Source organism: Pseudophryne corroboree, chromosome 1, assembly GCF_028390025.1.
Source record: "Pseudophryne corroboree isolate aPseCor3 chromosome 1, aPseCor3.hap2, whole genome shotgun sequence".
Lineage (NCBI taxonomy): Eukaryota > Metazoa > Chordata > Amphibia > Anura > Myobatrachidae > Pseudophryne > Pseudophryne corroboree.
Window position 1 is genome coordinate 948135257 of NC_086444.1, and position 26204 is coordinate 948161460.

The window sequence follows — 26204 nt, forward strand, 5'->3', positions numbered from 1 at the left end:
TTTCAGAGTAGCTCGAGACTTACTCCTAGCTAGTGATCACTTCAGACTGTTCAGTTCCTGTTTTGACGTCACAAACACGCCCTGCGTTCGGCCAGTCACGTCCATGCGTTTTTTCACACACTCCCCAAAAACGGTCAGTTACCACCCAGAAACACCCACTTCCTGTCAATCATTCTGCGGTCAGCAGTGCGACTGAAACGCGTTGCTAGACCTTGTGTGAAACTGATTCGGCTTTTGTGAAAGTACGACGCGTGTGCGCAGTGTGCACCATACGCATGCGCAGAAGGGACGATTTTTAGCCTGATCACTGCACTGCGAACAACGGCAGCTAGCGATCAACTCAGAATGAGGGCCCTTATCTCTCTCCAACCTTTGATAAATACCCCCTCATGATGTACATAACGCACACATTTGAAAAGGAGTAAAAGTTAGAGATGAGCGGGTTCGGTTTCTTTGAATCCGAACCCGCACGAACTTCACTTTTTTTTTCACGGGTCCGAGCGACTCGGATCTTCCCGCCTTGCTCGGTTAACCCGAGCGCGCCCGAACGTCATCATGACGCTGTCGGATTCTCGCGAGACTCGGATTCTATATAAGGAGCCGCGCGTCGCCGCCATTTTCACACGTGCATTGAGATTGATAGGGAGAGGACGTGGCTGGCGTCCTCTCCATTAGAATAGATTAGAAGAGAGAGAGAGAGAGAGAGAGATTGTGCAGACAGAGTTTACCACAGTGACCAGTGCAGTTGTTGTTAAGTTAACTTTTATTTAATATATCCGTTCTCTGCTATATCCGTTCTCTGCCTGAAAAAAACGATACACAGCAGTCACACAGTGTGACTCAGTCTGTGTGCACTCAGCTCAGCCCAGTGTGCTGCACATCAATGTATAAAAGCTTATAATAATTGTGGGGGAGACTGGGGAGCACTGCAGGTTGTTATAGCAGGAGCCAGGAGTACATAATATTATATTAATTTAAAATTAAACAGTGCACACTTTTGCTGCAGGAGTGCCACTGCCAGTGTGACTAGTGGTGACCAGTGCCTGACCACCAGTATAGTAGTATATTGTTGTATACTATCTCTTTATCAACCAGTCTATATTAGCAGCAGACACAGTACAGTGCGGTAGTTCACGGCTGTGGCTACCTCTGTGTCGGCAGTCGGCACTCGGCAGGCAGTCCGTCCATCCATAATTGTATAATTATATACCACCTAACCGTGGTATTTTTTTTTCTTTCTTTATACCGTCGTCATAGTCATACTAGTTGTTACGAGTATACTACTATCTCTTTATCAACCAGTGTACAGTGCGGTAGTTCACGGCTGTGGCTACCTCTGTGTCGGCAGTCGGCAGGCAGTCCGTCCATCCATAATTGTATTATAATATATACCACCTAACCGTGGTTTTTTTTTCATTCTTTATACCGTCATAGTGTCATACTAGTTGTTACGAGTATACTACTATCTCTTTATCAACCAGTGTACAGTGCGGTAGTTCACGGCTGTGGCTACCTCTGTGTCGGCAGTCGGCAGGCAGTCCGTCCATCCATAATTGTATTATAATATATACCACCTAACCGTGGTTTTTTTTTCATTCTTTATACCGTCATAGTCAGTCATACTAGTTGTTACGAGTATACTACTATCTCTTTATCAACCAGTGTACAGTGCGGTAGTTCACGGCTGTGGCTACCTCTGTGTCGGCACTCGGCAGGCAGTCCGTCCATCCATAATTGTATTATAATATATACCACCTAACCGTGTTTTTTTTTTCATTCTTTATACCGTCATAGTGTCATACTAGTTGTTACGAGTATACTACTATCTCTTTATCAACCAGTGTACAGTGCGGTAGTTCACGGCTGTGGCTACCTCTGTGTCGGCAGTCGGCAGGCAGTCCGTCCATCCATAATTGTATTATAATATATACCACCTAACCGTGGTTTTTTTTTCATTCTTTATACCGTCATAGTGTCATACTAGTTGTTACGAGTATACTACTATCTCTTTATCAACCAGTGTACAGTGCGGTAGTTCACGGCTGTGGCTACCTCTGTGTCGGAACTCGGCAGGCAGTCCGTCCATCCATAATTGTATTATTATAATATATACCACCTAACCGTGGTTTTTTTTTCATTCTTTATACCGTCATAGTGTCATACTAGTTGTTACGAGTATACTACTATCTCTTTATCAACCAGTGTACAGTGCGGTAGTTCACGGCTGTGGCTACCTCTGTGTCGGCAGTCGGCAGGCAGTCCGTCCATCCATAATTGTATTATAATATATACCACCTAACCGTGGTTTTTTTTTCATTCTTTATACCGTCATAGTCAGTCATACTAGTTGTTACGAGTATACTACTATCTCTTTATCAACCAGTGTACAGTGCGGTAGTTCACGGCTGTGGCTACCTCTGTGTCGGCACTCGGCAGGCAGTCCGTCCAACCATAATTGTATTATAATATATACCACCTAACCGTGGTTTTTTTTTCATTCTTTATACCGTCGTCATACTAGTTGTTACGAGTATACTACTATCTCTTTATCAACCAGTGTACAGTGCGGTAGTTCACGGCTGTGGCTACCTCTGTGTCGGAACTCGGCAGGCAGTCCGTCCATCCATAATTGTATTACAATATATACCACCTAACCGTGGTTTTTTTTTCATTCTTTATACCGTCATAGTCAGTCATACTAGTTGTTACGAGTATACTACTATCTCTTTATCAACCAGTGTACAGTGCGGTAGTTCACGGCTGTGGCTACCTCTGTGTCGGAACTCGGCAGGCAGTCCGTCCATCCATAATTGTATTATTATAATATATACCACCTAACCGTGGTTTTTTTTTCATTCTTTATACCGTCGTCATACTAGTTGTTACGAGTATACTACTATCTCTTTATCAACCAGTGTACAGTGCGGTAGTTCACGGCTGTGGCTACCTCTGTGTCGGCAGTCGGCAGGCAGTCCGTCCATCCATAATTGTATTATAATATATACCACCTAACCGTGGTTTTTTTTTCATTCTTTATACCGTCATAGTCAGTCATACTAGTTGTTACGAGTATACTACTATCTCTTTATCAACCAGTGTACAGTGCGGTAGTTCACGGCTGTGGCTACCTCTGTGTCGGCACTCGGCAGGCAGTCCGTCCAACCATAATTGTATTATAATATATACCACCTAACCGTGTTTTTTTTTTCATTCTTTATACCGTCGTCATACTAGTTGTTACGAGTATACTACTATCTCTTTATCAACCAGTGTACAGTGCGGTAGTTCACGGCTGTGGCTACCTCTGTGTCGGCACTCGGCAGGCAGTCCGTCCATCCATAATTGTATTATATACCACCTAACCGTGGTTTTTTTATACCACCTAACCGTGGCAGTCCGTCCATAATTGTATACTAGTATCCAATCCATCCATCTCCATTGTTTACCTGAGGTGCCTTTTAGTTCTGCCTATAAAATATGGAGAACAAAAAAGTTGAGGTTCCAAAATTAGGGAAAGATCAAGATCCACTTCCACCTCGTGCTGAAGCTGCTGCCACTAGTCATGGCCGAGACGATGAAATGCCAGCAACGTCGTCTGCCAAGGCCGATGCCCAATGTCATAGTACAGAGCATGTCAAATCCAAAACACCAAATATCAGAAAAAAAAGGACTCCAAAACCTAAAATAAAATTGTCGGAGGAGAAGCGTAAACTTGCCAATATGCCATTTACCACACGGAGTGGCAAGGAACGGCTGAGGCCCTGGCCTATGTTCATGGCTAGTGGTTCAGCTTCACATGAGGATGGAAGCACTCAGCCTCTCGCTAGAAAACTGAAAAGACTCAAGCTGGCAAAAGCACCGCAAAGAACTGTGCGTTCTTTGAAATCCCAAATCCACAAGGAGAGTCCAATTGTGTCGTTTGCGATGCCTGACCTTCCCAACACTGGACGTGAAGAGCATGCGCCTTCCACTATTTGCATGCCCCCTGCAAGTGCTGGAAGGAGCACCCGCAGTCCAGTTCCTGATAGTCAGATTGAAGATGTCAGTGTTGAAGTACACCAGGATGAGGAGGATATGGGTGTTGCTGGCGCTGGGGAGGAAATTGACCAGGAGGATTCTGATGGTGAGGTGGTTTGTTTAAGTCAGGCACCCGGGGAGACACCTGTTGTCCGTGGGAGGAATATGGCCGTTGACATGCCAGGTGAAAATACCAAAAAAATCAGCTCTTCGGTGTGGAGGTATTTCACCAGAAATGCGGACAACAGGTGTCAAGCCGTGTGTTCCCTTTGTCAAGCTGTAATAAGTAGGGGTAAGGACGTTAACCACCTCGGAACATCCTCCCTTATACGTCACCTGCAGCGCATTCATAATAAGTCAGTGACAAGTTCAAAAACTTTGGGTGACAGCGGAAGCAGTCCACTGACCAGTAAATCCCTTCCTCTTGTAACCAAGCTCACGCAAACCACCCCACCAACTCCCTCAGTGTCAATTTCCTCCTTCCCCAGGAATGCCAATAGTCCTGCAGGCCATGTCACTGGCAAGTCTGACGAGTCCTCTCCTGCCTGGGATTCCTCCGATGCATCCTTGCGTGTAACGCCTACTGCTGCTGGCGCTGCTGTTGTTGCCGCTGGGAGTCGATGGTCATCCCAGAGGGGAAGTCGTAAGCCCACTTGTACTACTTCCAGTAAGCAATTGACTGTTCAACAGTCCTTTGCGAGGAAGATGAAATATCACAGCAGTCATCCTACTGCAAAGCGGATAACTGAGTCCTTGACAACTATGTTGGTGTTAGACGTGCGTCCGGTATCCGCCGTTAGTTCACAGGGAACTAGACAATTTATTGAGGCAGTGTGCCCCCGTTACCAAATACCATCTAGGTTCCACTTCTCTAGGCAGGCGATACCGAGAATGTACACGGACGTCAGAAAAAGACTCACCAGTGTCCTAAAAAATGCAGTTGTACCCAATGTCCACTTAACCACGGACATGTGGACAAGTGGAGCAGGGCAGGGTCAGGACTATATGACTGTGACAGCCCACTGGGTAGATGTATGGACTCCCGCCGCAAGAACAGCAGCGGCGGCACCAGTAGCAGCATCTCGCAAACGCCAACTCTTTCCTAGGCAGGCTACGCTTTGTATCACCGCTTTCCAGAATACGCACACAGCTGAAAACCTCTTACGGCAACTGAGGAAGATCATCGCGGAATGGCTTACCCCAATTGGACTCTCCTGTGGATTTGTGGCATCGGACAACGCCAGCAATATTGTGTGTGCATTAAATATGGGCAAATTCCAGCACGTCCCATGTTTTGCACATACCTTGAATTTGGTGGTGCAGAATTTTTTAAAAAACGACAGGGGCGTGCAAGAGATGCTGTCGGTGGCCAGAAAAATTGCGGGACACTTTCGGCGTACAGGCACCACGTACAGAAGACTGGAGCACCACCAAAAACTACTGAACCTGCCCTGCCATCATCTGAAGCAAGAAGTGGTAACGAGGTGGAATTCAACCCTCTATATGCTTCAGAGGTTGGAGGAGCAGCAAAAGGCCATTCAAGCCTATACAATTGAGCACGATATAGGAGATGGAATGCACCTGTCTCAAGTGCAGTGGAGAATGATTTCAACGTTGTGCAAGGTTCTGATGCCCTTTGAACTTGCCACACGTGAAGTCAGTTCAGACACTGCCAGCCTGAGTCAGGTCATTCCCCTCATCAGGCTTTTGCAGAAGAAGCTGGAGGCATTGAAGAAGGAGCTAACACGGAGCGATTCCGCTAGGCATGTGGGACTTGTGGATGCAGCCCTTAATTCGCTTAACAAGGATTCACGGGTGGTCAATCTGTTGAAATCAGAGCACTACATTTTGGCCACCGTGCTCGATCCTAGATTTAAAGCCTACCTTGGATCTCTCTTTCCGGCAGACACAAGTCTGCTGGGGTGCAAAGACCTGCTGGTGACAAAATTGTCAAGTCAAGCGGAACGCGACCTGTCAACATCTCCTCCTTCACATTCTCCCGCAACTGGGGGTGCGAGGAAAAGGCTCAGAATTCCGAGCCCACCCGCTGGCGGTGATGCAGGGCAGTCTGGAGCGACTGCTGATGCTGACATCTGGTCCGGACTGAAGGACCTGACAACGATTACGGACATGTCGTCTACTGTCACTGCATATGATTCTCTCAACATTGATAGAATGGTGGAGGATTATATGAGTGACCGCATCCAAGTAGGCACGTCACACAGTCCGTACTTATACTGGCAGGAAAAAGAGGCAATTTGGAGGCCCTTGCACAAACTGGCTTTATTCTACCTAAGTTGCCCTCCCACAAGTGTGTACTCCGAAAGAGTGTTTAGTGCCGCCGCTCACCTTGTCAGCAATCGGCGTACGAGGTTACATCCAGAAAATGTGGAGAAGATGATGTTCATTAAAATGAATTATAATCAATTCCTCCGCGGAGACATTGACCAGCAGCAATTGCCTCCACAAAGTACACAGGGAGCTGAGATGGTGGATTCCAGTGGGGACGAATTGATAATCTGTGAGGAGGGGGATGTACACGGTGATATATCGGAGGGTGAAGATGAGGTGGACATCTTGCCTCTGTAGAGCCAGTTTGTGCAAGGAGAGATTAATTGCTTCTTTTTTGGGGGGGGGTCCAAACCAACCCGTCATATCAGTCACAGTCGTGTGGCAGACCCTGTCACTGAAATGATGGGTTGGTTAAAGTGTGCATGTCCTGTTTTGTTTATACAACATAAGGGTGGGTGGGAGGGCCCAAGGATAATTCCATCTTGCACCTCTTTTTTCTTTTCTTTTTCTTTGCATCATGTGCTGATTGGGGAGGGTTTTTTGGAAGGGACATCCTGCGTGACACTGCAGTGCCACTCCTAGATGGGCCCGGTGTTTGTGTCGGCCACTAGGGTCGCTAATCTTACTCACACAGCTACCTCATTGCGCCTCTTTTTTTCTTTGCGTCATGTGCTGTTTGGGGAGGGTTTTTTGGAAGGGACATCCTGCGTGACACTGCAGTGCCACTCCTAGATGTGCCCGGTGTTTGTGTCGGCCACTAGGGTCGCTAATCTTACTCACACAGTCAGCTACCTCATTGCGCCTCTTTTTTTCTTTGCGTCATGTGCTGTTTGGGGAGGGTTTTTTGGAAGGGCCATCCTGCGTGACACTGCAGTGCCACTCCTAGATGGGCCCGGTGTTTGTGTCGGCCACTAGGGTCGCTAATCTTACTCACACAGCTACCTCATTGCGCCTCTTTTTTTCTTTGCGTCATGTGCTGTTTGGGGAGGGTTTTTTGGAAGGGACATCCTGCGTGACACTGCAGTGCCACTCCTAGATGGGCCCGGTGTTTGTGTCGGCCACTAGGGTCGCTTATCTTACTCACACAGCGACCTCGGTGCAAATTTTAGGACTAAAAATAATATTGTGAGGTGTGAGGTATTCAGAATAGACTGAAAATGAGTGTAAATTATGGTTTTTGAGGTTAATAATACTTTGGGATCAAAATGACCCCCAAATTCTATGATTTAAGCTGTTTTTTAGTGTTTTTGGAAAAAAACACCCGAATCCAAAACACACCCGAATCCGACAAAAATAATTCGGTGAGGTTTTGCCAAAACGCGTTCGAACCCAAAACACGGCCGCGGAACCGAACCCAAAACCAAAACCCGAAAAATTTCAGGCGCTCATCTCTAGTAAAAGTCCCAATTACTGTACGTATTACACAGGTTCTGTTGCTGATTAAAGCCAGGTGAATTGCAGGCTTAAAGTCAACCAGCCACAGAACATGTCTAATTCATGAGTGTCCTGGTTTAAAAGGGATAATATAGCCTATATATAAGTAAATCTTACAGAACTTTATTTCTGACTAAAGGTAACCTGTTTGCATTTTTGTTTTGCAGTGCACGAAACAAAGTCTAACAAATTTTCAGATCAGTTATGTCCGTGTTACCACATTCTCATGTACAGTATGCAATGAATAGAGTCAAGTATTTTTGTTGCACTTTTCCTTTGCTTTGTGTGCAATAATTCAATGATAGAGCCCCGCTGAATGTGCACAGAATCCCAAATGTAATGCACATACAGATGGGTCCACATTTATCTTGACCTTTAATAGGATTAACTGAGACTGGCCAGTCGGACTTTAGGGGGGTACTCACGGGAGAGATGTGTGCTGAGCGATCTTAACACAGACCGCTCAGCACACATCTCTCACCCCGCTCAGCACAGCGCGATGGAAAGCCGACGGGGGGCCGCTCACTTCACACAACGGTGAAGTGAGCGACCCGCTAGATTGAGCCTGCATGCAGGCTCAATCTAGCATCGGCGATAGCGATGCGCAGGGCCGCGCATCGCTATCGCTGGAGGGCATACACACGGCAAATCCGTGCTTAAAATCTAAGCAATCTAGCAAGATTGCTTAGATTTTAAGCACGGATCTCTTCGTGTGTACCCCCCTTTAATCCCCTGCTGGATTGATCTCTGTATTGTATTGCAGCTGAGAACAATAGATAAAGGGTTTATGCTAATAAGTCATGTTGTGCCTAGGCGCAGAAAAGTAGTCAAAATAACCGTGGATCCATCTGTATGACATGGTTTTCATGTACTTTTGCTACACTCAGCAGAATTACATGTATTTCACAAATCCAATTTGTTCTTAGTTCTCTTATGTGGTGATAAAATACCCTACTGGTAGATACAATGGGCCAGATGTATTGACATCCAAGTTGGCCGGTGATGCGGGTTCCCGGCCGAACTCTGACGTTTTTAAAACTGGCAATCATTTACAAAGAAAAAACATGCCTTGTAAATAATTGCCAATTAAACAAAGTCTGAATTCGGCTGGGAACTCATTACATCATACCCTCCAACATTTTACACATAAAAATCGGTACAAATTTAAAAAAGGGGCGTGGCCTTTCCCTATACTTTCAATTGGAGTTTGGAGCGCCAAAAATCGGTACAGACCATAAAAAAAAGGTACTGTACATGCTAAAAAGGTACAGTTGGAGGGTATGCTACATCCGGCCCTATGTATTTTCCCGTCAAGGGATAAAGAACTACTGTATACAGTGTCGGACTGGGGGAATGCTGTGGTGTGGCCAGCATCCATTTGGGGTGTGGCTAGCTATCACAGAGGCTTTATACTGCACAGGACTATGCTGCATTCTCTACAGTATATTGCTGTTGTTAACCAGTAGAGAATATCATACCCTCCAACATGACCCACCCCACTAGGTACAAAATGCTCTGTTTCTGGACTTCCCTCTTAATTTATTATTGCCATCACCTGTGAAGAAACAGCTTTCTTATCATTTAACTAGTTCAACACAGGTGATGGAAATCATAAATTAAGAGGGAAGTCCAGAAACAGAGCATTTTGTACCTAGTGGGGCGGGTCATGTTGGAGGGTCTGGAGTATATGGTCAATTAATTAATTGATTAGGTGCAGTCTAGCAGGGTGAATAATTGACTCAATGCAATTCAATTTAAAAAGCAGATACTTTTATCACAGAATGTATACACAGTTAAAACACGATAGATACATAAAAACAATTTAAATAAGAGGAAGTCTCCGGTTGCTAGGAGACGAAACGCGTTGACGCCCCTTTCTCCGATACAAAGCTCTCCTGAAGGAATACTATACAGCACGGACTTGGTCTCCAGCATATTGGTGCCGTATTTCACTGATATTCAAACTACAGCCGTCAAATCATACTCAGCTTGCCCCACACAGTGCGGTAAGATTGCTGCAAATATCTACATCACTGTCTCTGGGAAACATCTCCGTGAACGAGACTGTCACGGTCCTCCGCCGTGAGGAGAGGTGAGACAGTGCCGGCTGGCCGCAGCTATCCCGCCAGTCATACGGATCACGTCCTCCGCTGTGAGGATCCTCATTTAAACACCTTGCATGTGACTGACGGCTTTTCATACCAGCAATCCTAATAACATCAATGGGACTGCTCCACACTTATTGAAAAGTGGCAATATTACATCATATTCACCACGTGCAATTATACAGGACCCTGCACTAATTCTCAGGAACCAGCACGGTGGTAATTATTACGGCACATTTATTACAACTAATATTTTGAAGACCAATATTATATAAAGACGCACTGGGACGCCAGTGTTTGTCTATTATTTAATTAAATCCAGTGAGAGCTTTGTTCTTATTAATATTTATATATTGCATACTGCTCCTTTATTCTATCTCTGAGATAGATATAATATCGTTAATCAGTGTGGTAGTAAGAAGTTGCAACTATTGTTTCCTTTTTTTCTTTCTTTTTTTATTTTCTTATATATATCAAACAGTTACTGCCAGTGATAACCCAGCCTGTGGTACGCTTTTCTTTGCTCTAGAGGAGGTTTCCCCATGTGAATTTAATAACCATAATGGTGGCATCTGTTCCACCCAAAACCTGTCTAATAATCTAAATATGTGGCGAATAAACTAGAGAATTTTAAAATATTTTATATTTAATTTAGATAATTTTCTCTATTTTGAAACTTTTTTCACATTAGTGTAACAGAAAGTCCATGTGTGGCATGCATGCATCTACAAATACTGGCATGGTGATATTTTTTCTCACCATGATAAATAGCTGGGATCAATGCAACAGCAAGAATTTCCCAGACTCAACTGCTATTACAAATATGGAATTTGGAGTAACTTGTTGGGCGCTGAAAGTTTTTTGGTGCTGCCTTGGACACACTGAGGGGTTTCCCTTACCCCCAAATGAAACAGATATGAGAATGTATGATAGAGTGACCTGGGCGCCCCCTTTCAGTGGCTGGCTGCATATGTAATTACTGATGATTCACTTTTTTAACCAGTATAATCAGTAAATATCTCAAAATGAATGTCATCCAATTATATAAAAAATGACAATAAATCTAATACAATAAGATAAAACAAACATGCATAAAATGTCCTTAGAAATATTTTATGCATGTTTGTTTTATCTTATTGTATTACATTTATTGTCATGTTTTATATAATTGGATGACATTCACTTTGAGATATTTACTGATTATACTGGTTAAAAAAGTGAATCATCAGTAATTACATCTGCACCCAGCCACTGAAAGGGGGCGCCCAGGTCACTCTATCATACATTCTCAACTGCTATTACGTCAGTCTAATCTTCGGAATTTCTGGCTGATTTTTCATAACTTTTTATTATGTATGAGTAAAAAAAAAAAAAATGAAAATAGGATTAATGACAAAAAAAGTTGGGACTATTCTACAGGATTCCGGAAAGGACAGTATAGATGGCACAGATAAACAATTTAGGGAGAAAAAACACTCCAGGGCAGGGCAGCTGCAAATGTCAGGAGGGCAAAGGTTCTGTAAACTCCCATCAATAGGTGAGGCCCCCAGGTGATGTTAAATTGTTTACTTCATATCACAGGGAAGTTCTGCTAAGTGAATAATATGGGGTATTTTTACTAAAGTGTGGGTTCTTAGAAGGGGGGATGCTGCCCATAGCAACCAATCAGATTCTACTTAACATTTATCTAGCACCTTTTACAATATAATAGGTAGCATCTGAATGGTTGCTCTGGGCAACATCTCCACTTCTAAAAACCTGCACTTTATTAAATATACTCCTAGGTGTTTACAAACCCAGATTTTGCAAATTATAAATTCAGGTATATAGGGGACAATTTAAGTAACCACAATACTCACGGCCGGGAATATGTGCAGTTATTTGTGAATTTCTGCTTGCAGCCCCATAGGGCTCAGAACAAAAATGTGCGACTCGGGTGCAAACTGCAATGACTGCATTGGCATGGAAATGCTCTCGCAAAAACAAGTCTATGGATTACACGTCACAAAAATGATGAGTAGGAATCTTACATCAATAAAATTTAACCTACTGTAGTTACCATTTTTGTTTAATATTTGCATCTCTACATTCTATACGGACAGCCAGTTTGGGAGTTAACTTACTCTTTACTTTCAGTTAGAGGGTGGAATTCAAATGTTTGAAAAGTCGGTTGGGTGTCTGTTTTTTCCTGTATATTAGATAGGAAAAACAGACTTCCAACTGACTTTTCAAACATTTGAATCTCCCCCATAGAATGTTTTGGCCAAAGGCCGCTAATAACATCCTGAACAATGTTGCAGATTGATTACTGGCTTCTACAAGTTGAATGGATGGGAATACATATGTTTTACTGGCGACTGGGATCCCGTCTGTCATGATCCTGACAGCGGGATCTCGGCCACCAGTATGCCAGCAGCGGGGCGAGCGCTAGAAAGCCCATTGTGGGGCTCGCCGCAGGTTATATTCTTTCTCTATGGGTGGCGTGGACACCCATAGAGGGAGAAAAGCCTGTCTGATTTCGGCGTCGGCATTGTGGCCGTTGGGATCCCGACATTCGGTTTCATGATTGCCTCCCGATTGGATGCAGATTGGATTGCCTCCCGAATGGATGAAGTCGATTGTATAGAAGTGTGTTTGACACCACAATCTTAATGAATGAAAGTGAAAGGAGCCTCACTGTTCCTTCTACTATATTATCCGTGATTACTGTATTTTCTTGTCACCATTCCTCACCTCACATCAGGACACTGCCCCTGTCACACCTCAACTCATATCAGGACACTGCCCCTGTCATATGTAGCCCTGTCCCCCACTATAATCATATGAGTTTATATATCACCCACAGGATCTTATCCTGCTGCTGTGAACAACACTCTGATGATATGATTGGCTAATAAACAAGGTGCATAGAGCACCTTGAGAGGATAATACATGTCCAGCTGCTCTGTAGTCAGGGATACCAGCGCTCCCATTCAAGTATGTGTAGTGCATTCTTCCTCTCACGTCTCAGGTTCCTCCTACTGTTTGTTTAGTGAATGAAATACCTTGTCTGTAGTGTGAATAGCTTCAGTCTGGGAAATGGAAGTAACATTTATAAGAGTGGTTTTTCCCAAAGCTCATAGAACTTGAAATTAATTCAAATAAGCAGCGCGAAAGATATAAAATGTTCTATTACTAATAGTGTTATGGTATTGACACAAACATTAGTACAGTATGTATACCATAACTTTAATCATTATTCCATGTACTAGCAGAACTCCCCATTCATTTACCCAAAATATAGGCATTATTAATTATTTATATAGGGTCTGATTTTGAGATGATAATAATAAAAATAATAATAATAATAATAATAATAATAATAATAATAATAATGAATAACTGAGCCAGTACAAAATGACTTTTGCATGTAAATGTCAAATATAATTAGTATTCTTCATTCTATAAACTTTTTTCAGGTAGATTTATAAACTTTGCAAGTTGCTCTGTTTAAAAGTTTAAAATGCATATAATTATTTGATTATGACAAAAGATGTAGCAACAGCTACAGATACAAATATTCCCAAACTTATGACGTAATGCTTTGAAGAACTTTCAACTCAATCTGTCATCACCTGACTTGTTACTCACACAGAAAGCACAGTTCAGAGCACTGGATTCACTTATGCCATTTACTACATGAGAATTGTGACCCTGCACTTGTTCCAACCTGTCTCTGGAATAATGCATTTAGTGCATTTATGACCCTTTGTAATAATTCCCACTCCAGTTTAATTGCAGGATGTAAAGGACACTTAGCAGATCACAGGCTGTCAGATCATTTCCAGATGCAAACTTTCTGCTTGTAGTTCCTTTCAGTATTCCAACTTAGCAAACCTACAGCATATTTCTACATACTTATGCCCCGACCTAGATCCACATACTGTATTTAGGAATAAATAAAAAATATTATTTAAAGATAGTGTCAGTTTATCTCCTGCTGTAAAATAAACATTATATGGGTTTGTGGATTTTAAAGCATAAAAATGTTACATAACCAACAGAACAATTTGTGTATGTGAAAGTATACATGGCCATTGGCAGATGAATTAGGCAATATTTATAGAGTATTTTTTGATTTTGGAGGATATTTAACGATCCTTCAAAAAAGGACAAGTGAAGTTGCCTATAGCAACCAATTAAATTCTAGCTATAATTTTATCTAGTACTTTCTATGAAAAGGTAACTAGAATCCGATTGGTTGCTACTGTTTATGTTAGATGGTTTGATAAGTCTCCCCCAATCAGTGCCGCAACTAGACATTTTAGCGCTGTGTGCAAAAAACAGCATCAGCGCCCCCTTATATTTAAAATAGAGTCAGTGCATGCCTACGGTGCGCAACAAAAATATAGGGGTGTGGCTTCATGGGGATTCATATTACGCTGCACAGTAGTCTCCATTATTCAAATCACGCCGCACAGTAGCACCACTTACACACATTACACCAGGTAGAGCCACTTTTACACATTACGCCAGGTAGAGCCCCTATCACACATTACACCAGGTAAAGCCACTTTATACATTACACCAGGTAGAGCCCCTATCACACATTACACCAGGTAGAGTCCCCTTTTACACATTACGGCTGCTAGAGCTCCCTTTTACATATTATGGCAGGTATATTCCCCTTTTACACAGTACGGGAGGTAGAGTCCCCTTTTACACATTGTGACAGACAGAGTCCCCTTTTATGACAGGAAGATTCCCCTTTTACACAATATGGCAAATAGAGTCTCGTTTTACATATTATGGCAGGCAGAGTCCCCTTTTATACATAACAGCAGGCAGAATCCCTCTTTTTACACATTAAGGCAAGTAGAGTCCACTTTTTACACATTACGGCAGGTAGAGTCCCCTTTTTACACATTACGGCAGGCAGAGTCCCCTTTTCACTCATAACAGAAGACATAGTCCCCTTTTACACATAACGGCATGCAGAGTCCCCCTTTTTACACATAACAGCAGGTAGCATCCCCTTTTACACATTACGGCAGGCAGAGTCCCCCTCACCTCGGTCCTGAGTAGGCAGCAGGACAGGCACAAGTCATCTACTGGGGTGGAGATCCGGGATTGCTGGCTCAGGCAGTGTGCTTTCTGCAGCACGAAGCAGTGAACTCTGGGGAGAGCTGGTGGCTTAGAGTCCAGACACTAAAGGTGTCTGGGTGCAGAGGAGCGGCTGGAGTCATGGTACCCGGAAACAGCCCAGGCCCCATAGCAGGCGCATCTTCTGTCGGGATAAACTGTAAACTCCAGGGGGTGATGCTCAGGATGCATGGTAAGGGCAGGTGCTGGGATCGGACATTGCTGCCCACGTAAGCTCACAGTACCTCCATTCGGGGGGGGGATGTCAGGGCCACGCTACACTGTAAGCACTGGCTGCTGGGGTGGGTTTGGGCATTGCTGCCCATGTACGCTCACTGTACTTCCGTTCGGGGGGGCACGGCCACGCTACACTGTAAGCGCCGGCTGCTGGAGTGGTTTTGGGCAGTGTACCTCCGTTGGGGGGTGGGGGAGAGAGGAGGGATGTCAGGGCGACGCTACACTGTAAGCGCCGGCTGCTGGGGTGGTATGAGGCATTGCTGCCCGGGGGGGCTCACTGTGACCGCCTTCCGGGGGGGGGGGGGAGGGGGTGTTCAGGGCCAGGCTCACTCTAAGGGAAGGAGAGGGAACTGAGAAGAGGAGCACAGGGTTCTCTCTCCAGACATTGGCTTTACCCTGCAGACAGACACATATTACTGCACAGAACTATGGTGTTGCCAGTGGTACTGCCCCCACAATGCATCTGCGCTGTGTGCCAGGCACCGCTGGCACACACCTAGTTACGGCCCTGCCCCCAATAAGTTATATCTCCTTAAGCAACCTTTTGTTTTCAACGTCTACATTTATTTTGTCTACCATGTACGTCAGGGGCATGCACATAATTGCTGGAGGGGGTTTTCAAATATTTGATTTTAGAGCTAATGTCAGTAGCCCATGAAGGGTGCATAATTAGCATGTAACAAGCTATAGTCTGTCCCAAACATCGTGCAGTTTAAGAAATACAATAGTTCAGACTTATGCAGGTCCAATGATCTTGGTAAGCCACTTACCAGATTCTCTCTGTAGTGTTATGATTGAGCACCATTGCTGAAAATAGGGTGGTACGGGGTGGTACGGAGTACCAATAAGAAATATGGTGGTGGTACAAAGTACCATAAGCCCACCACCAGCACCACAGGGCACAGGGTCTCTGCCCGCAAAGAGCATGCAACTCCTGGCAACGAGCAAGAAACCTCTGACAATGAGTATGCAACACCTGGCAATGAGCAAGAAACCCCTGGCATTGAGCATGTAGGGTGGTAAGTCCTACTAGAGACATTATGTGTGTAAGGAGCACTGCAGGGGGCATTATGTGTGTAAGTGACACTAGTAGGGCATTATGTGTGTAAGCAGCACTGCAGAGGGCATTATGTGTGTAAGTGACACTAGTAGGGCATTATGTGTGTAAGCAGCACTGCAGAGGGCATTATGTGTGTAAGTGACACTAGTAGGGCATTGTGTGTGTAAGCGGCACTACAGGGGGGCATTATGCGTGTAAGCAGCACTGTAGGGAGCATTATGCGTGTAAGTGGTACTACAGGCGGCATTATGCATGTAAGCGGCATTTAAATTCCATGGGGGGGGGTGCAAAATGTATAATTACGCCACGGCAGAAGTGACGGGAATGCTGGCACCACCAGGAGAAGATGCAGAAAGCTGCATCTTTTGCCATGATCCGCTGGCAGCAAGTAAATAGAAGCCTTACTGTCGGACATAATTCGTAAGGGGCATTTTTGTGTGTGGGACATAAAATGGTGTCAGTGGCATAACTATGGGGGTAATTTAGACTGCAAGTTTTAATGGGATGTTGTGACAACAACTCATCTATGTCCACCTTAAGACTTGTTGTAGGAGTGTCTGTATTTTGACTTTATATAGTCAGAAAATGCCTTTTCACAATATAGGTGCTGCCAAACATGCAGGCAATTTTCATTCCTAGATCCTTTAAATTCGGGTAACTATCTCTAGGAAGTAGTTTAAAGAATGGGATCGCAGTCTGAGTTACTTTGCGAAGTGCACACGCGCAGCAGCCGCACTGCGCGTTCGCACCCCGGGAGCCCAATGAGATGCTATCAGCATATCAGGGCTGCAATCGCCTCTGCCTGATTGACAGGCAGATGGGGTCGCGGGGCATGCCAATGGCGTTAGAACGCCGTTGGCAGGGCGCGGTCCTGACAACGCGGCAGCTGCGTGATGTCACACGCAGCCGCTGCGAGTCAGGATGCGGCGAGTAGCGGCCTGCCAGCACGTAGGATCTGTGCTGGCAGGGAGTTACTCGTCAGGTACAAAAGCATCACCACCGTGCGATGCTTTTGTACCTGTGCGGGGTGGGGGATGGGGGGGGGACAGACATGCGGGGTGGGCTAGCCCTGCGCTGGGCGTCACCACGCATGTCTGTGAAACTGATCATAGATGTGCTAAATTTAGCACATCTACGATCAGATCTGATACCCCTTTCACATCGCACTAAAAACCCGGTATCGACGCGGCATATTGCCGTGTCGAAACGGGTCAGTGTGCGATGTGAAAGCTCCTTTTTAGAATTAGCGGGTCGCCTGACCTGGTAATTCAACCCGGTAAAAAAGAAGGGTTATTACCGGGTTGATTACCGGGTCAGGCGCAGTGTGAATGGGAGCTGTTCCGATGCGACACGGCTCCCATTCACAGCATAGGGAGAGGCGGCGCAGGAGATGAGCTCATCTCCCAGCGCCGCCTCCACCCCCGCCCCTGCTGCTGCTGCGCCCTCCGCTGCTATGGCAACCGACCCGGTATATTGCCGGGTCGGAAGCCAGCAACGGAGCGCAAATGCCGGATCCCACCCGGTAAGTACACGTTTCTCTTACCGGGTAGGATCCAGCATTTGCGATCTGAATGCAGCATGAATTAGGCCCTGTGTGTGCTATAATATGTAACAGGCATTACGGTGTGTGGCATAATGTGTAATAAGCATTACGGTGTGTGGCATAATGTGTAATAAGCATTACGGTGAGTGGCATAATGTGTAATGGGCATTACGGCGTTTGCATAATGTGTAAGGGGCACTACGGTGTGTGGCATAATGTGGCCATCCACCTACTGCCATGTAGCCACTCCCTAGTTTTGTGTGACCACATGACACGTGACCACGCCCATTTTTTTTACTATCAGTACCACTAAAGCCCAGTACCCACGGGCCGATGCAGGAGAGATGTGTGCTGAGCGAACCGCTCAGCACACATCTCTCCTGCCGCTCAGCACAGCGCGATCTGTGCTGAGCAATCGGGGGGAGACGGGGGGGCCGCTCATTTCACCCAGCGGGTGAAGTGAGCGACCCGCTAGATTGGCCTGCATGCAGGCCAATCTAGCAGCAGCGATAGCGATGTGCGGGGCCGCGCATCGCTATCGCCGAGGGGGCTACACACGGAGCGATCATGCCGATATTCTAAGCAATCTAGTCAGATTGCTTAGAATATCGCTCCGTGAGTACCCCCCTTAAGAAAAAAATTCTTACTTGCACCACTGTTGAGCACGCAGATTCACAGACACACGCACGCACACACACACACACACACACACACACACACACACACACACACACACACACACACACACACACACACACACCAGACTTGGTAATAAGATCCATTCTGCCCTTTATACTGCATGTAGTGGCTGCTGGTCAGGCTGTGGGTGAGACTGCTTTCTGGGCAATTGGAAACCCCGCTGATTTTGCATATATATGTCCCTTTTTTATGTATATATTTCCCACTGAGGAATACTGTGGCACTTCACAAATCAATGATCACGATGAGAATAAATAGTAGTAATAATAACAACAACAACAACAACAACAACAACAACAGCAACAACAATACAATTTTCTGTATGATATCATTAAGCACTGCAATTTATCAATTACAATCTTTAAAGATATGAAATGTTAAGTTTTCTTCATCAACCATTGTGGATATCATTGTACAAACATCAGAGGCACTTTTCAAGGACAATAAATTAAAAGTAACAGAATTGCATTCCAAGAACTTACCGTTATCTTCTACTGAGAAATGAAAGATGTCACTAGTAACATTCTCACCGTCCTTTAGAACGTAGCAGACTTTCAGATCGTCAATGTCAGCTATTGGAAAGGAAAATAGAGGTATGTACAGTATGAGATGTACATTTAGCAACCGTACATAATGACATTAAAAGGATACATTACACTATCACAGTGAATTAATTTGCAAATATACTTTGAGGGATATGTATAAAAGCTTGGAGAACGATACTTCCATTACTGTTATGATTTAAGTAATGTCTTATGACTGATAAAAAGGAAACATTACTGTGTGTCGAGCATTCTCTAATATACTATATTAAATACTGTATCTATATTAAAAGAGGTGCTAAAATTTTTCAAACTGACCTTTCTGTTTGCGTGTTTCCTAATTTAAGCTAACAATATAGAAGTTTACAAGTACTGTAGATAAGTAACAATTTAGGCTGGCATCAATTGAACTCACCCTGTGTGAAGGTCTTCACAGTGTCATTGCCGCGTGCCATATTGACAATGGCCCCATGCTTTGGCCCATCTGTGATTCTGTATTTCAGCATTCTGTTGGGGCTATCTCGATCCTCTGCTCTCATTGATTTACTGGTGATGAGAAAACCAAGATGTCCAGAGGAAAGACTTCTTAATGTTGCAGCCCCTTTGTTAACAGCAATTTGGGGAACACCATTATCCAAGGAATGTATTCTAATCCTCATCATTTGCGGTTTCCTTGTTCCAAGCATGGTGTATGGGAATATGTAAAAGTCTGTGTGTGTTCCATCAGTGACAGTAAAGGAGAAACTATCTTCAGAAGTCTCACTCCCATCATGCCTATAACTTATTAAATTATCATTTAGATCTTGCTTAGTGAAGGTAGTTATTTGGCGGCTGTTGTTTAACAAAATCTGCCCATGCACTGGGACCTGAGTTATTGTAAATCGCACTAAGTGATCAGGAGTGTCCCTATCCTCAGCAGTCAGTTCAAATGGAGTGATGAGTTTATTTTCTCCTTCGTTTACCACCAGGTCCTGAATTGTAAGAACTGGTTTCTTATTGTCCACATCGGTTATTGAAATTCTGAAAGTGCGAAACAGAGGATTGAAGCCATCTGTCACTTCAAACTCAAAACTGTCCATCTTCATCTCATCTTCTGAGGTGTGAATGTAATAGACCTTGTTCCCAGCCAGATGGAGTTGAGTGAAGGTTGTGATAGGGATCCCAGGCTGATCTGTGCTCTCCAGATGACCACGACTTGGTGCCCTTGTGATGCTAAATCTCAAATTCTCATCTGGACTGTTGATGTCACTTGTGCTTAGAAGGTCAGTTGTCAGTGTTACTTTTCCTCCCTCTTTTAGCGTGACACCTTTGATGATAACATCTGGGAAGGCATTGTCAATGCTGCCAATACTAATGTAAAAGTACCTGTCAATAAATGGGTTAATCCCATCTGTGATGTCAAATTTGATGAGATCACGGATACCTTCTTGACCTATGTGGGTGTACTGGATGAGTTCCTGGTCAATGTCACCTTGTGTAAAATTCATTCCTACTGTGATGTTACTCAATACTGTGCCACCTTGGTCAAGGTATTGTAGGAGTCCTTGATTTGGGCCAAATTGAATGATATAGATTAGAGATTTATCATCAGAATCTAAATCTGTGGCTTTTAGGACATTATTTGTAATTAATTTTGTTTCTCCAATTTCAATCTCTAGTCCATCATTGATTGTCATTCTTGGGGTCTCATCATCTACAGGAATGATCATTACAAGTATCTTTTTCTCCACACTGTGATCTCCATCTGTTAGGAGAATATTAAAACTGTCCTCCTTGGTCTCAGAGTCATCGTGCTCATAAATGATACTAGAACTTTCTTTTATATCCTCCAAGGTGAAGTTAAAGATGGGAGAGGCACTTTGCTGCAGCATTACTCTGCCATGCTGAGGAGGCTTAGTAATTATGAAGAGAAGTTCATCTGGGGGTTGATCTGCATCAGCAGCATTGAGAATGGGGGTGTCAATCACAAGGCTCATTCCTTCCATAACAATAAACTCCCGAGTAAATATTTCTGGTTTCTCATCATTCATTGGGATTATGACAATAGGAAAGAAGAGGGGCTGAGAAAAGCTGACACCATCTGAGCAACGGAAAGTGAACCTGTCTTCTATGGGCTCTACTTCTTGGTGGATACTTTGAACATAATATATATGGCCAAGATGGATATCTCTTATGCTAAAGGCACTAATAGGATTTCCAGATCTGGACTTTTCTGAACCAGGGGCTGGGGAGATATTTTCTATATATCCTGATGTAGGTTGGACAATAATAGTACATAATATTTCATCCTTTGATGTATCAACATCTTCAGCATCCAGGTTTTCAGGTATGATCACATTTTTGCCACCTTCTAATACGGAGAATTGATCACCCAATTTTGCAATGGGTTCTTCGCTGTCTACTGGGAGAATGGTTACATGAACCTTCACGCCATTCACTTTGTTGCCTCCAATCACCCACTCATTAGAAAGATCTGACATTGTTAAGTTAAAAAAGTCTTGCTGTCTGTGAAGGCCTATCTCTCCTGCTGTATGTGCATACATGACATCACCATTGAGGAGGTCTTGTTGAGAGAATCTTTCAGCTGGAACACCATTGACCAATATTTCTCCTCTTTGGGGAGGTTCTTCTACAATAAAAGTAAGAATTAGGTCATCAGTGTCAGGGTCAGTGCCCTGGATGACATTTGTAGTGATTTCTGTTTCTCCTCTCTCCAGGACCTCTAAGGAGGATCCCAAAAGTCCACCAGGAAGCATCAGCGTGGGTGCCTCATCATCCACTGGCTTAACACGTATTCTTGTTGTAATAGGAACTTCATGCACACCATCACTGACCACTAATGAAAAGGAGTCAAAGGTGGATTCATCCCCGTTATGGGCATAGGATATATGTTCTTGTTCAATATCAAGTAGCCCAAACGATTTTCCTAGGGAGACTGGTTCACCACGATACTGCAAATTACCATGTAATGGGGCTTGTGATAAGCTGAACACAATGTTTTCTGCTTCTGTGTCTGGATCTGTGGCATCAAGCTCAGATTTGGTAAAATCAAAAGAACCCCTCTCTTGGACAGTGATCCCAGTGTTGATGATTTCAGGTGGTTTGTTGTCCACAGGTTGCAGGAAAATAGTGAAAGTTCCATTGATTGAGTTCCCTGAAGCATCTTCCACAGTGTAGTTAAACTGTAAAACTTTGGGGACTATTCCCAGTTCCTTTTCAGGTGGCCTGTAGGAAATCTTGTGATGGTTAATTTGGGCTTGAGTAAAAGAGGTCACCTGAACATCCTGAAGATCACTAAGCACAATATGGCCAGTAAGAACAGAATGATTGGGGTCGGTGTCCCTGGGGTGGCTGTGTAAAGTGTATTTGAGATTTCTATCGTCTGTGTCCATATCTGTGTACCGTAGGTGCTTCTTCTTAAAAAGAGTTACCTCGTATTCTTTAACAGTCATATGTAAAGTTGTCCCTTGGAACAGTTCAGGATTGAGGTCATCTACAGGTTCTATCCGCACAGTGAACACCTGTAGTCCGGATTGGTTGGGGGGATCATTGTCATCCTGCACCATGAACAGCACCTGGTCTAAAGTAACCTCAGCACTGTGCTGTCCCACATGCTTGTAATAGAGTTTCCCATCCACAATGTCTTTTTGGTACCACTGGCTTACCCCCTTCTCATACACCCCATCAGGGAGATATTTCCATACCTCACCCTCCTCAGGTTCCTCAGTCTGTCTGAGGACAACATGCCCCAATGTACTGAGCGGCTCCTGGAGCACAAAGAGGATTGTGGAATCTTCTGAGTCAATGTCTGTAGCACTGAGCATGAAGGGCGAGATGAGGGCCAGGCTCCTCTCTGCCATGCTAAGGCCGGTGTTGGCATTGAGGACCGGGGGCTCGTCGTCTGTAGAGGACACTGTGATGGGGTAGAGCAGCTCCACCCTGTGCCTGCCATCGTCCATCCTGAGGATGAGGTTGTCACTGTAGGTGTCGCTGCCATCGTGCTGGTAGATCACCAGGCCTGAGTGCAGGTGCTGGGGGGTGAATGTGAGGCCCGCCCCACCAGTGCCCCCCTCAGCCAGGAGCAGCTGCCCGTGCCGGAGACCGCCCACCACGCTCATTCGCACCTCGGACAGGTTGTCCTCGTCGCTGATCACCAGGTTGTCCATCCCGGAGCCCGGCCCTGACAGCGGTCTAGACTGTCCCTCCAGCAGCCAGAGGCCGGCGTTGCGTGTGGCCAGCGGGGCCAGGGTGTTCATGGGCTTCACCACGATCATGAAGGCGAAGGTGTCGGAGGCGGCTCCGTCCGTATCTATCACCTGCATCTCCAGCTGCAGGATCCGCTCCAGCCAGGACTCGCTGGTCGGCGGCTGATAGGCGATCCGCAGCTCCGACACGTCCCGCTGGGTGAAGGCGGTGATGGGCACGTTCTGGTCGTCGGTGCTGAGCAGGTAGCCGTCCGCCTCCGGTGCCAGGGGGCTGGTCAGGTTGAAGATGAGCTCCCCGGGCTCGGACTCCGCGTCCTCCGCCGCTAGCATCTCCGGGGTCAGGGCGGTCAGCACGAACTGTCCCACCTCCATCATCAGCATAGAGACGAAGCTGGGCCGGGGGGCGCTGTTCTCTGCCCCCGCCTGTATCCGGACCGCCAGCTGGAAGTGCTCCCGCCGGCTGCTGCCGCCGCTGCCCCCGGACACCTCCACAAGCATGGGCAGGTAGTCCCGGTTGGGGGACGGCTGTGGGGCCGTGTGCTGGTAGCGGATACCGGAGCGGGTGAAGCTGTGGCAGTCCACGCCTTGGCCAGGGGCGGCGTTCAGCAGGTGCCCGTACCTGGGTGACCCGCCGGTGCTTGGCAGCGGAGTGACCCTGCAGGTTTCCGTGGCCGGGTCGTAGGAGAAGGCCAGCACCTGCTTGTCTATGGGGGCGCTGAGGCCGTGCAGCTCCAGCACCGGCAGCGGCAGGTTGCGGGAGACGATCTCCAGCTGCTGGAACAGCACCTCCACCTCCAGCACACAGGGCACGATCAGCGTCTCTGCCGGGGAGTCGTACCGCAGCTGCAGCCTCACCCGGTCCCGGGCAGGGCTCCGGGCGCCCAGGTGGGTGTAGGTCACCTCTCCTGCCCCGAACTCGCAGGGGAACCTCTTGGGCGTCAGGGAACCCGGTCTCTGGGAAAGAGGGTCATTGCCCAGCACGCTGACCACGCATCTGTCTCCGGGCTGCACTCGGATCACCAGCTCCGACACCGGGTCCAGAGACACGGACCGGCCGAAGGGCACCCGCAGTCCCCGGTTTCTGATGATAATGTCATCTGTCTTCAGCGATCTGGACTCCAGGCCGCAGGTGAGGAGAGCCACTACAGCCGCTATGTAGTAGGGGAGAGCCGGGACTCCTCTGTCACTACAATGGTTCGCGGACCACCTGGCCATCTTCCTGCCCGGTGCAGAGTCCCAGTCCGGCTAACGTCCTGTGCGGGGCTGCAGAGACCCTGTATGGTTATTGCCCTGTGTAGGGCTGCAGAGTTCTAGTTAGTGCAGGGATGTAGAGTACCAGTCCAGCTATTGCTCCATGCAGGGCTGCAGCGTCCTAGGTAGGGTTTTGCCCAGTGCAGGGTTGTAGAGTACCAGTCCAGCTATTGCTCCATGCAGGGCTGCAGCGTCCTAGGTAGGGTTTTGCCCAGTGCAGGGTTGTAGAGTACCAGTCCAGCTATTGCTCCATGCAGGGCTGCAGAGTCCTAGTTAGGGTAATGCCCTGTGCGGGGCTGCAGAGACCCTGTATGTGTATTGCCCTGTGTAGGGCTGCAGAGTTCTAGTTAGGGCAGGGATGTAGAGTACCAGTCCAGCTATTGCTCCATGCAGGGCTGCAGCGTCCTAGGTAGGGTAATGCCCTGTGCGGGATGCAGAGTCCTAGTTAGGGTAATGCCCTGTGCAGGGATGCAGAGTCCTAGTTAGGGTAATGCCCTGTGCAGGGATGCAGAGTACCAGTCTAGCTATTGCCTTGTGTAGGGCTGCAGTCTCCTAATTAGCGTAATGTCCTGTGATGGGATGCAGCGTACCAGTCTAGCTACTGTATTGCTCCAGAGTCTCAGAGTCCAGTGGCTGCAGAGTCTCAGCGCACCTATAGCAAGTATCTACTGCAGCAGAAGAGCTGTCCCGTGGATAGTAGAACGCTGTAACAGCTGTAGCTGCAGGTGATGTCAGGACACCAGGGCTGGTGCTTGTGAACTCAGCATCTCCTAAGTGTGCTAGGTGGGACAGGGTGAGCTGCAGGTAATATTAAACCTGGGAGGGGCTGGGTGGCATGTGTACCATGTCCTCTCTCCCACTTCTCCTTTACAAGTCTGCTCCCACCAATAATGTGCAACCCTCTGACCTCCCACTCCTGTGCCTTACTCTGTCCTGTGCCCTGGCTGTGAGTAATGTGATAGCAATCCCTGTGTGTGTGTGTGTGTGTGTAACTCTGTTACATTAGAGGACACTGCTGCATAAAATCATACATAAAGTGTTAAATGTAACATTAAATGGACATAAGGAATACATATTACATGTAAAGTGTTGTTTTCTTACAGTATTAGCACAGAACTGCTGACACACATTGTGTTACATTTAGTTTACATGTGGTAAAAGTATAATCATAGATGAACAAGCTGAAACTGACAGACTGGATATTATATCTGAAACCACTGCAAATAATACACATTTCATTAATAATAAATTAGTAGCTTAAACTCACAAGAAGCTGATATTTGTAAAAGCTCCTTTGATTGTCTAAGAGATTAGAACAGGAGTCTGGTTATGAAAGAATAATAGCTCTTCAGATCAAACAGCATCTTCACACAGCTACATGCCTATTAAATATACTTCTGACTTTTAAAGCATCTATATGAAAGCTTTTATTGTATTCAGTCTCCTTGTTGTGTGGCTAGAGCAGCCGGCAGAGGATGTGGGCTAAAGTGGGTACAGTAAGTAATATGTAGATGTATGCCTCTCCTAAGCTCTTCACTCTTTCACCTTCTAGGATAAAAATATATGAAGCTTCAGGTCAAGCACATGCTGAGACGGTGAAAACGCCACCCAAAAAAATGCAAAAAATGTTGTGTCGTTCTTTTCCTGTGTTGACCATCTGTACCTGTCTACCTTTTCCTGTATCGATCTTTCATAATT

General features: G+C 45.8%; 1 protein-coding gene across 1 annotated transcript in view; it reads right to left on the reverse strand.

Moving 5' to 3' along the window:
• The window catches only part of FREM3 (FRAS1 related extracellular matrix 3), a 141835-nt gene extending 116506 nt beyond the window's left edge, over positions 1 to 25329 (reverse strand). The window contains exons 1-2 of the mRNA XM_063920414.1: positions 19466 to 25329; positions 18991 to 19080 (exon numbers count right to left, since the gene is read on the reverse strand). Of these exons, the coding sequence (XP_063776484.1) occupies positions 18991 to 19080; positions 19466 to 24470 (5095 nt within the window). The 5' untranslated portion in view covers positions 24471 to 25329. The remainder of the gene's footprint in view (positions 1 to 18990; positions 19081 to 19465) is intronic.
• Between the last annotated feature and the right edge of the window lie 875 nt (positions 25330 to 26204).